Source organism: Microtus oregoni, unplaced genomic scaffold (assembly GCF_018167655.1).
Source record: "Microtus oregoni isolate MIOR12 unplaced genomic scaffold, Mior012 000042F_ref0000377, whole genome shotgun sequence".
NCBI classification, from domain to species: Eukaryota; Metazoa; Chordata; class Mammalia; order Rodentia; family Cricetidae; genus Microtus; species Microtus oregoni.
The window spans coordinates 13,833,964-13,846,408 of record NW_024543209.1 but is presented as its reverse complement, the minus strand read 5'-3'; the positions used below and the strand labels follow the sequence as shown (position 1 = coordinate 13,846,408).

General features: G+C 41.8%; 1 protein-coding gene across 3 annotated transcripts in view; it reads right to left on the bottom strand.

Annotated features, from left to right (window-relative positions):
- Mylk4 (myosin light chain kinase family member 4) overlaps positions 1-12,445 on the bottom strand; it is a 107,444-nt gene that overhangs the window by 16,324 nt on the left and 78,675 nt on the right. For all 3 annotated transcript variants that reach the window (XM_041632684.1, XM_041632683.1, XM_041632685.1), the window contains 7 exons: positions 8,728-8,806; positions 7,952-8,390; positions 6,474-6,766; positions 4,554-4,659; positions 2,928-3,021; positions 2,739-2,848; positions 1,604-1,745 (listed from right to left, as the gene is read on the bottom strand). In XM_041632684.1, the coding sequence (XP_041488618.1) occupies positions 1,604-1,745; positions 2,739-2,848; positions 2,928-3,021; positions 4,554-4,659; positions 6,474-6,766; positions 7,952-8,390; positions 8,728-8,806 (1,263 nt within the window). The remainder of the gene's footprint in view (positions 1-1,603; positions 1,746-2,738; positions 2,849-2,927; positions 3,022-4,553; positions 4,660-6,473; positions 6,767-7,951; positions 8,391-8,727; positions 8,807-12,445) is intronic.

Here is a 12,445-nt window from a genome sequence, read left to right as displayed (position 1 = left end):
CTGAATATTCTTTTGCAGAATATGAATGAGGGCACTTCAAAAAAAATAATTTCTATGATACTAAAACTTACAACATCCATCATCTCAGATAAAATTTTCAGGAAATAAAATTATAAAGGAGAATCATTGTAAGTCATCCCTTGACTCCCTGAAGTGATACACGCTCAATACCCTCAGCCTTTTCCTTCCAAGGAACTCTCTAAGGAAACCTGCTCCTTCGTGACTCATCCCGTTGTCACCTTTGTTGTTATCTTTCTATATAAGCCCTAACTAAAACTGCCCATTGTAAGTCTTCAATCAATGTTACAAAGCCACAGATGGAGTCATTTGACTTATGATAGGTCAGCTCCTGGCTCCAGTTGCCAATCAAATCCCTTTAGGGTTGTTTGTGGAATATCCACAGTGAACAAAAGTACTCCTTGGACGCGCACGTTATCATACTCAGCTTGTGGCCAAGGACTTTGCTAATGATTTTTAACCTCTGACTTTGTCGTTTTATGTACCACTTCCCCTCCTTCTTCCTCCTGCACAACTGTGAGTGGGAAAGGCAAGGCGCATAAATCAAGACCGTGAGGGAAGCCAAGTTGTAGGAAGAGAGGCCCATGGAAACCTATTTAAGGAGGCCAGATTTATTCAGCTGTACCTTCCCTGGAGACTTACAATATATGGTATGTTACATAGAATACACAATTTATCTCACTGTCATGCTGTGAAAACAGAGAAATGAGAAAATGATCAAACCACACAAGAAGATGCACTCTGTGATATTAACTCTAACATAGACTGGACCAGGCTTGTTAGGGCTCAGCCTTTTGCTGGTTTTATCTAAAGTGATGTGCAATCCAGTTCTGGAGACTTCATAATGAGAGAGAGATAAAGAGGAGGAAGGAAATGGACTGGCTTCCCTCTTGGTTTCTGATTTGTCAACAACTGCCCTTGCTTCTCTTTGGCAGTGCAGCCCCACCCTCTAGCTGCCCTGCATTCTGTTCTCCACAGCCTCTACTCGGTGTTTTAGCAAACCCATAGGACAGTAAATCCCAAACCAGAGTTTCCTAGAAGAATTCAAGAGGCTACTGGGGATTCTCAAATCTGAAACGGTAGCTACAACTTGGGAACTGAAGACTAAAATACTCCCACCGTATACCCTGATAGTAAGAAGATGGCAGAAATATTGTGACACTTGTTTTAATTCTACACTTTTAGGGAAATGATCTCCTGTGTTGATTTAATAAAGTTAATTTATAATAATCTCAACAAGGGACTCTAAAGATGGGCATGCGAATATTAGCCCCCAAAAGTGGTGACAGTTATAAATAAGATAAAAATCCTGATTTTGCTAGGTGGTGTGATGTGAGTTTGTCCCACCAGCTAGGGAGGCTGGATTTGACAGGATAGCTTGAACTTAGAAGTTCATGCCTAGGCTGGGTGAAGAAGCAAGACACTGCTCAAAAAACACACAAACAAAAAGAGAAAGGAAAAAAATTCAGATTTTTGTTAATTCCTAAAAACATGACCAGAGACAACACACCTTCCCAAGGCTGGTACATAATGGGGGAAGAGCTAAGGAGGCCTTACATTTCACAGGATGAGAAACATGCCGTACCTTGAGATCCAAGTGGAGGATGTACATCTGGTGCATGTACCTTATCCCCTCACAGATCTGCTTCATGAACAGGATGGTGTCCAGCTCTGTCAAGTTGCAGTTTTCATCAATGATGCGATCAAACAGCTCCCCACCCTCCACACTGCAGAGGGAAGAGGTGGAACTTTGAGTCCTGACTCCATGAACACCGCATGTATATCTTGTGCGAAGTCGCTGCCCAAGTGCCTGTAGCTCTTGCAACAGGTATGTGTGTGCGCAGTTATTTCCTTGCCTTCTTTACTGTATGGGTTACATGATGCTTATGTGGATACCTTCAGTATACCTTATGTCTATACCTTCAATGTCACACAACTAAAATCTCAAAGTCCCTGTCATCGGTGGCTGCACTATAGCTGAATTCATGTATGCCACATAACAGATACTGGGGATGAAGAGAACTCAAGGACACACTGAGATGGGATTCCAGTGTTAACAGGAAGTGAGTCAAGGTCTTCACTTTTTGAGTTCTTAGATTAAGAGTAATAGCAAAGTATTTCTATGTGGCTGATACTGGATACAGTTGTTTTCCAAAAAGCCTTATATACCATGCAAACAAAACAAACCAACTTTCAGTGTCTGTTCAGTATTAAAACTACTTGAATTTGGTGGTGGGTGTGCTGGTGTAGCACTTTGTAGGACTTTGGATATAAAACAGGGCATCACACATGCTCGGCAGGCACTCTATCACCTGAGCTGATCAAGTCTTTGCACAGGGAATTCTGAAATGGAGCTGTTTAGTATCAGGGGCTTGGCGTGTGCTTTGTGTTCTTTGAATGCTTAACCACCCCCTCTCCCCAGCTTCATTCTGTTAGGTTTTGGCAACTCATGGTCACCTGTGATCAGTATAGCACAAGACACCCAACCTTGGTTTGGGACAACAGAGCCTAGATACAGGCTGCATCTATTTTGTCCTGCTGCATCTGATCAGTGAGTCACACTGGGAGACTGCACTTGGAAACAGTTTCCCTTCTGACTCTGGCAAGATCTCATGTCTCCTGCATCTCAGATCCAACAGTGCACTGCCCATGACTCCGTGTAAGTCATGAGCACTGGGCAGAAGGTGTGTGGCAGCAGGTGGAGGGGAGAGGACACCTACTACTCCATGACGAGGATGATGTCCTGCTTGGACTCAAAGGCATCATAGAGCTGAATGAGGTTCACGTGGTCCAGCTGGTTCATGATGCTAATCTCATTCTTCACATCCTCCTGAGGAGAAGGAAAGAGTGGATTAGTGTGGTGGAGACTGGCCCAGAGGGAGAAGAGACACACCTCCCGGCGCCTTTACCTTCTCCTTTGCACTTCTGATCTTAATGATTTTAGCAGCCAGCTTCAGGCCCGTTGCTTTCTCTTCACACTTGTGAACCTGGCCAAAGCGCCCCCTGCCAAACAACAGACGGTTCAGTGAGGCACTGTAGTCTACAGGGCCCCATATCGGTCCCTACCAGGTGGACAGTATGCCTTCCCAGTCATTTGTCTCTTGAGTGAGCACACTTGCAAATATGTCTCTGTATCTGGAGCAGCACTGGCCAAGGTGAGATCTAGGGGTCACCTATATCCCCCCCAGGAAGTTGTGCTTGTCTTTAGTCAGTCTTCCACGTCAGAAGCATTGCCTGTCACAAATCTCTGCTACATAAAGGGAATGGGCAAGCCCTGAAAAATCTTATGTCTTGAATTATATTTCTGTCTGTCGTCTTGACCTAAATCTTAGAAGTTAATTTGCCTCAGCAGTATGCTGATCCTTATTCCTGTTTGGGGCAGAGAAATTTGGTCAGTATACAAAATTTCACTTGAATTTTGAATTAAGGACAGTGGTTAAAATGGCCAAGAATCCTGTGGTATTGACCTGTTTCAATATCTCCTCCAAGTAAAAGATAAGCTACTGTATAATAAACCCTTACCACTAGCAGGCAGCATGGACGTGGTGCACACCTCATTCGCTCTGCTAACCTAATTTTTTTCCAGTACAGCATGGCCACCAACGTTGAGGTGAGCCCACAACAACCAATGACCGACCTCAAATCCTACTGTGCCCAAAGAGGCAGATGAGAACTTTAAAAGGAGCCACTGACAAACCCAAAGCATCACAAACCCTTGGAATTATTTCAAAGTTCAGGTGTTTCTACATGGCAAAGGGCAAAGGACTGTGGAATGGTAAGGAGAAGACACAACCTTACAGAATTAGCTGGTCACCCCTTAACATCCCGAGGAAACCACACTGAGGTATCATGCCTATCCTCCATGTGCTAATTGTGTATAGGGTGCAATTTGCTGCTTTCCTTCTATTTTACAAAACGTGCAATGGTAGTAAATTTTTTTTGTGTAGGCTTTAAGTTACAGGAAGTCATTGGGAGACTGTGGACGAAGTAGGAGGGGAAAAGGTCCCCCAGTGTAACCCTGACCCCTTTGACCTCTACTGTTCCTTCTTTAAGAGACAGTGTGCACTTCAATGACATTCAGTTGAGTTCTTCCGTGAGGAAAGCAATCAACTAACATGGTAAAAGCATGGAAGCTATAACCACAGAAAAGGAAAACCGGCTAGATTGAGAGAAAGATGAACTCCAGGCTACTGGAAATACATAGGTTGGATACATTCCTATTTCTTCTCTTAAGGGCTAAACCTGGATTTGGACAGTTCCTGGACCTTCTTCTGGTGACTCATGTTGGGTTTTTTCCTACTCTCAGACATCACGACAGGGCAACTATAACAGTTGCTAAATAGGAAGTATAGCTGCCACGTCAACTGTCCAGGACAAGTGACAATTTTCAAAAATGCATAAAATCTCTTAAACTCTTTGCTTTTAGTGTTTGCAGTTCTCAAGTCGAGATTAGCAACATTTCCGCCATCTAGGGCTCTGCCTTGGGGAGACTGTCTGCTTTTACTGAGGCATTGTTCAAACTGGGCCTCACTCACCCTCCTAGGATCTCAGACTTGCTCACGGCATACAGATTGTCCACGGCAGCGTGTTTGGCCATTACGATCCGGTGATCAAATGGGGCTGCAGGAGCGGGGACATCATCTGTAAGGGGAGAAGGAAAGGGCTGTCCGTCAAGGAGGCTGGCCTTTCAGCAGCGAGCAGCACGTCTCCTAGTGAAAATCGGCCCGTGTAAAACTAAAACGCAATCAGCCACCTGTCTTATCCCTAATGACCCTGGAATACACATTTCCATTTCACATATGAGTGATCTGTAACTCATGAATATCTTATAAAGTATCTTTGGGAAATAAAGTCATTCACAAACTCTTTGGGGTGATTTTTAGAAAATGCAGGACGGTAAACAAATCTGCAGTCCCAGGACAGACAAACACTTCTGGGACTGGAGCTGAAGCTCAGCAGAAAAGCCCTTTCTTAGCAAGGACGAGATCCTTGGTTTGATCTCCAGCGTGACTTTTTTTTTTTTTTAATGCTTTCAAGCCTGAAACCATTTTTCATTTGATCATGAGAAATTAATGGATTCATCTTTTTGGAAAATGCTCCTGTATAATTCATATTTTAATTAAAGCAGAGAGGGAGAAACGGAGAAAGATGAATTATTTCCTTGTGTCATTGAACTATTTGATATTGTACGTTACTTTTTAAAATGTTTTGGGCTTTATTTCACAGGCATTTAAAGCACAGAGATGAATTTTTCCTGGATGAATGGAAATAAAACCCCCAATGAAACCACATAAGCTATATGCTACAGCTATCCTGCTTCTCCCACTTTCCATCTTCCATCTGATGTATTTAAGTGATCGTCCACATCAGCATGAAGACTAGCACGCATAGCTATTTAGTAATATTTCTGATGGTCTTCCTATTCCCATGACTGTTGCTGTCCATGACTTTGCTCTTCTCCATTTCCTTATTAAAAACAGCTACTGCACACATACAGCAAGGGTACAAGGGGGGGGGGGGCAATTACATTCTTTATTCTGTATATTTATTCATTTATTGGTTTTTTGAGACAGTGTAACTCTGACTATCCTGGAACTTACTCTGTAGACGAGTCTGGCTCAAACTCAAATCTGACTGCCTCTGCCTCTTGAGTGCTGGGATTAAAGATGTGAACCACCACTACCCTGTTCCTAAACAGCTGTATTCTTTAAACTTGGTATTTATCCAATATATATTTCCTAATCACTTGGCTTGTTCTAGGTATACTATCAAATAGTAATGTTAATTTTGTTTGATTAATTTAACATTTTTATATTCAGATAGCACAACTCTCTTGGAATCTAATTTGATGTAAACATTCACTTCTCATGCCATGAATATACTCTGAAATAAAATCAGGAGAGAATTCCTCAGGAGTCATTCACTGCTTCAGATTCTGTTCAGGCTGGGAAGACAGCTCTATGGGTAAATGGGCTTTGTGTACATGTCTCAAAGCCTAAAGACATGTGTTAGGATCCCGAAGTGGCATGTAAAAAGCCTGCCATTGTGCCTGTAACCCTAAGTTGATGGTCATCAGCCTAGTTCCAGTCTCAAAGGAATATGGTGGACACTTGGTGTCCTCCTCGGCCTCCGTAAATGTACAGGTGCACACCCTGAACACACATGTTTATAGTCATCACATATATATAAATATGCATTCACACACACCATAGATAGATAGATAGATAGATAGATAGATAGATAGATAGATAGATAGATAGATAGATACGGACAGAGAGACAGCAGACAGGACGGTTTCTTTTGCCTGCACAAAGAGTGTTCAAGTTAACCACACTAATACATAATCACAGAGCATATGTTTCTTTAGAACTGTTACGATAAAGGAAATTCAGTTGGAATGCTTGCTGTGGACAGTTAGGAAACTTTAAAAGTCCAGAACAAAAAGCATTTCCTACCTAGTGGGACCGCTGGGGCTTGCTCTCTTGGATGGATGCTCATTCCCTCCTGGGGTCTGTCATCCGGGCTCCAGGTTTGTCTGGCTTCCTCTGTCCTGACCGTGGGCTCTTCCCCCACTCTCACGTCATCTATTCTGCTCTTTTTGTTGTCCTCACTTAGGAAACACTCCTCTGCCACTCTGCGCTTACTGCTGCCAGCAGACTCTGCCTGTTCAGCATTCTGGAAAGTGGATCCTGATGCCGAATTTCCCAGGATTCCTGGTGTAGAAATGGCCTTTATATTATTGATGCACCTGGAAAATAAAACTCATTTGCAGCTCTCAGTGTTTCAAGGAAAAAAAAATTCCCAGATTGTCAAAACTCTTAGAACCGAAACTTAATTAGGATGGTATTTGGGGAAGACGATGTGCCTTGCCACACAGACAGAGGTGACCAGTTCAGCAGTTGAGGACGTCAAATCTAAATAGATAACCAGACACAGAGAGTCTTCCAGGGACCTCACTGTGAGTCCAAAAGTGGTCATTTATGAAACCTAACAACAGAAGAGAGAAATTATAGAAAAGGAGCGGTGATCTCTCTAAAGATTGACAGCCACAGAAGAACCATTATTGGTGGCTTAATTGGCATGTTCTGGCAGCTGCTGGTCTTCCTGAGCAAATCCCGTCATGATGGACTTCAATAATGACCAGTGTTTAATATATAGAAATTATATTTATTCAAGATTATATTAAAGCTAAGTAACAATTATGCCTTAAACAAATACAATACTTAGAGCAGCTAATTTTAATTGGATACAAAAATTCCTGAATTTGTATAAGACGCTTCTTAATTTTAAGGAAGAAGCTTAATCAATTATCTACTTCCTACAATGCTAGGGAAGAAACAACCAATGGATTGTTTCTATAATGTTTCTATAATGGGTTAGGTCAACTCTTTCAGATTTGGGTTTTTGATTTACAACTCAACATAATCATTATGTAATTCTTAGTCTTAGAAAGGATATAGTTTTTACTGCTAAGCAGCAAAACTTTTTACTTGTTCTTTATAGAGTATTGATTACTGATGATATCAAAATTTGTGATCTTAGTGTTAGTGTAAGACTTAGAAATGATCAAATGGGGCTCAGGGAGGAAGCACAGGCTTAGCATGAAAAAGGCCCTGAGTTCCATTCCCAGTGGAGGGAAGTAAGGAAAGGAGGAAGGGAAGAAGGAATTAAGAGCAGGAGGGTGGGGCAGAGGGAGAGTGGAAATAGGGAGGGAGGGAGAAAGAGTTGAAATAACTAAAAATAATGGTACAAAGAAAGAGGAATAACAGAATAATAGGAAAATATAGCCGTGAAAAATCAATATAAGAGAGGAGCTCATCCTAAACATTGCCTTTAAAACCACCTTCATTTTTCCTTCAAAATGGCATCAAATACCACAGCACAAAGGCCTATGAGAGAGCCCAGCTGTGGATGTGTGATGCTGTGACAGTACCTTTCATTGGATGGGTCACCGTTCATCCTGTCTACGTGCTGATTTCCAGGTGAACGTTTGTCCAGCACCGTTTCACTTGCCGCTGTTGAAACTGCGTTCTCAGCTTCTGTTCCTCTGCTCTCTTCCTTAGAAGGAAGCCCACGTTTCCCTCCTTTGAGAAACGGACATCCATTTTTATCCTCAGTGTCTTGGTTATCCCCCAAGGTGCTGCTTTCTTGTCTCTCCAGACTTTCTATGCATGGACCATCTTTTCCATCTGCATTCTCTCTTAGTTCCAGGGGATCCCTTGGAACAAAATCTGCCTTGTCTTGTCTTTCCTGATGACATATGACATAGCTCCTCTGAACCTCAGAGGAGTTGTTCTTCTCAGCATTTTTCTTGTTGAGTTTGGTAACCTTTTCCTTCTCGGAGGAGACTAGGTTTTTCTGGTCAGGTTTCTCTAAGAAGCCACAGAACACAAAACACGTTAATGAAAAATTCACAGGATCATTTTAATTTTGGTTTCACTTAATGGCATCTCTAGTCTGGCTTCTTTTCAACAGCAGATTTAAGTTTTGAAAAACAAAGCAGAATGAAATACGCCCCGCTGACTGAAAATTGTGTGTCAAGCATTTTTCTTATTTGTCATTGGTAAATCCAAAGCCAATCAGATAAAAAAAAAGTTAATAAAAACAGCATTCCTCCCCATAGGATTTAGGAATGTGTGATTTCCTCCGAGTAAGAGTAACAGCAGAACTCTCTCCATACCCACTGAGTCTCCTAAGGATGTCTGTTACCTGTGAGGGCTGATGACTTTCCACCGGCAACAATTGTCCTTTCATTCAATGTAGGGTTGGACCACACGTTTTCCTCAGCCTGTGGGTGTAAAATCAAGCCATTACGATTACCTACAGTGCACACACTGCTTAGCCTCGGCACTAGTGATGCAGGCTGTGCAGTTCTTCTTGTAAAGTGCATCACTGAATGATAGGATGTCTAGTGTCACACACCTGGCCTCTCCCAGGAGAACCCTGTCTTCCAGCTGTGACGACCACAAAAATGACTCCAGACATTCAAATTTTAATTTCTTAATTAGTTTTACAGTGCATAAGACATTACTACTGACTATATTTACCCTGCTATGCAAAATAAAAATCTCCTGTGAGTTCGAGGCCAGCCTGGTCTACAAGAGCTAGTGCCAGGATAGGCTCCAAAGCTACAGAGAAACCCTGTCTCGAAAAACAAAAAACAAACAAACAAACAAGCAAAATAAAAATCTCAACCCCATTCTTGTCTATCTGGAATGTTACTAATTAAAAATAATATTAATAAAGCAAAATGTCTCCAACAATTACTAAATTTTCTCAGAAGTAAGGGGAAACATTCTTCCAAGTTGACACTACTATATTATACAATTCAAACATGGGGAAATACACTAAAATTGGTAGTCATGTAAAGTGAAAAACAGTCTGAATCAACGAAACTCTATATACAAAGCAGTATCAAAGAAAACGAGCTCCCTATTTTTAAACAAATTCTGTCCTGTGTAGAAGGTAGCCCATCTTCATGATCTCATTAAAGGCTATGGTGATGTGTAAGCTGCCCTTGATCTCCATTTCAGCTGTTCGGATTTGGCTCACCTATCAATTGAACTCAAATTGAGAATACGTGTGAATGAGTTTCCTAAACTACCTGGAGACGAAGGCAATGAGCTTCTTAACAACTGGCTTTTTCTTTCCTTAGAAGATGCCTTTCTCCCAAGCAGTTATCTGTTCTCTCAGTCCTAGCTTCCCCAGACTAGCATAACAAACACTTCCACACACTGCAAGAGGTGAAGATTAACCTAATCCACACAAATTGTGAGTTATACATTGTAAATCGATAGACTCATAGGAAGTCACAGAAAATGAGTCCCTCCACTCTTTGGAGCAGAACACAGTTTGCCCAAGGGGATTTGTAAATATGAAATATCCCATAGTGCAGACTGTAGGGATGAAGATACATTGCAAATACACTTATAATTCAGAATTCTTCCTTTTCCCAGGTGGACGCCTCACCACACAGAGGCACATTTAGTACATCTGTAGAAAGCCAAGGATGGAGATTGAAGCTATAGAAAGCCTCTCACTTTTTCACACAAGTACAGAGATGGTAATTAAAAAAATGCCTTTTAATTTCCTTACGCAAGTCCAGTTGTGTAGTGGTATATTATTCATATTTTGATAAATAAATCTTGCCTGAAGACCAGAGGCAAAGCTAAGCCACTAGAGGTCAGGCAGTAGTGGCACACATCTTTAATCCAAGAATTTGGGAGACAGAGGCAGATGGATCTTTGTGAGTTGGAGGCCACCCTGGGCTACACAAGATCAAAGCAGAAACAAATCCAGGCGGTGGTGGCTCACACCTTTAATCCCAGAACTAGAGGGAATATAAAATGAGAGGCTTATTTTTACTTGATAACTGTTTTGTTATATGTAATTTTGCTATGTTAAAGTTAAAGCCTTCCTTTTTTGTTTAAACAGAAAAACGGGAAGTGATGTGGGAGTGTCATATATCAATCTGTTGATTTCATTGGTTAAGTAATAAAGAAACTGCTTGGCCTCATAGGTTAAAACATAGGTGGGAGGAGTAAACAGAACAGAAAGCTGGGAGGAAGAGGAAGTGAGCTCAGAGACACCATGCTCCCCCTCCCAGGCAGACGCATGCGATGAAGCAAGCCGCCAGGTCAGACATGCTGAATCTTTCCTGGTAAGACTGATGCTACACAGATGATTAGAAATGGGCTAAATTAATATGTGAGAATTAGCCTAGAAGAGGCTAGATAGAAATGGGCCAAGCAGTGTTTAAAAGAGAAAAAAAATGAGAGGCTTAAACTGCTTAGTTTTGCGGTTACCCAGCCTTGATAGAGGTAAGATTTCTCTAGTTGCTTGGCTGCTTTGTTTGGTTTTTGGGTTGAACCCTAACTTCTATCTATGGGTTTTTATTATTCATGCTACACAGTTGCTACTTCTGTCTGTGGGCCCAGAACTTGGCACTTACGCCAGTACCAGTGTCCCTTGTAACACTTCACTGAACTCTTATTGCCAGTTTGTTTCTTCTAGGTGTTGGATTTATGGTGGTCATGGTGCTTAGACTAGAGACATCACATAGTGATAATGATGATGGTGATAACAATGAAGAAGAAGATGATGATAGTGTGGTCATGATGATGGAGATGCGAGAAAGACAATGATGGCTAACATGTACTGAGCACAGCCAAGTCTACTAGAAACTCTTCAGTGCACTTTGTGCATGGTCAACTCCCTTGTAAAGAGAGGGGCTGACTACCAACCTCATTTTTATAATTAAGTTGGGATTCTAATTCATTTCTCTATTTGGTTTGCTCTCTAAGCAGCAGCATAATCTGTACTGTTTTCCTGGTGTAGAAAAGGATTTTAGCCAACCTGGAGAGTAACTCTGACTGGGATCTACTGCAGAGTAGGCACCATAAAATAAAAAGAGCAAGAGCAGGGAGCATACAATAAAAACATTAACACCGCAAGGGAGATATGGGTCCGTTAGCTAAAAGACTGGAATTAACATTGAAGAGGGGAGAAGGAGATCATTTCATTTTAATTCTGAGAAGTCTATATCAAGCTAGTCAAATAAGACAGTTGAGCAAATTGTGTTGATGGCATTTTATATGTCTCTTGGTAATTTCTCTTCTGAAATGAGAACGTCTGGTGTGTTGGTAGGCACCAGGCTTTGGGATTTGTCCTGTGTGGCATAGACACTACAGTAGACTGAAAGTGACCCGAGAATGATGAAGCCTGATGTGTGTTCATTTATTTCAGCCCATCAAAATATGTAAAGGTTTAGCTATAAAACTCTGTGGAACCAGTCAGGCCACGAGTATCTGGTGGCAAGTGTGAGCGTGAGATGCCCACACTCTTCAGGCTGAGTCTGGCCTGGCCTAGCACAGAAACTGTCAGTGCTAAAGATACAGGAGCCAGTCACTACGCAGGGCTGCTCTTCCTTCCTGAAATTATGCCACTCATGTTTCACCGCTTAAATAATGCAAGGCCTCCATTCCTCACCACAGGCTACTTATAGTTTCTTTTCCCTGTGTAATACTGACATCTAGAGGAGCTGAAGTGTCTCTGATAAACAGAAGTAGTGTTTCTCCTTTCCTCTCCCTGCCTAGCAACCTTATGGGCCTTTATTCAGAAGCCTTTTCACTTTGTCTTTTAGGTCCTCTGGAGGAGTTCCTAAAACAGGACACTGGTCTATGGATGCATTTTACCTGTCGTCCAAAAATGACATTTGTTTCCTGTGAATACAGAAGTCAGGTTCAAAGCTGCTAAAGAAGGAATTCTTAAAACCATTCCCATCATCCTGCAAAGGGATGAATCAGGATTTTATACTCCTCTGCCGCATTCACAGTTCTGACTGAGATGAACAAAAGAATTCATTTCATTCAGAACTGTCTATTCATTCATTTAAAAATATGCATGTATTTGCCACTGCCTACCCGTT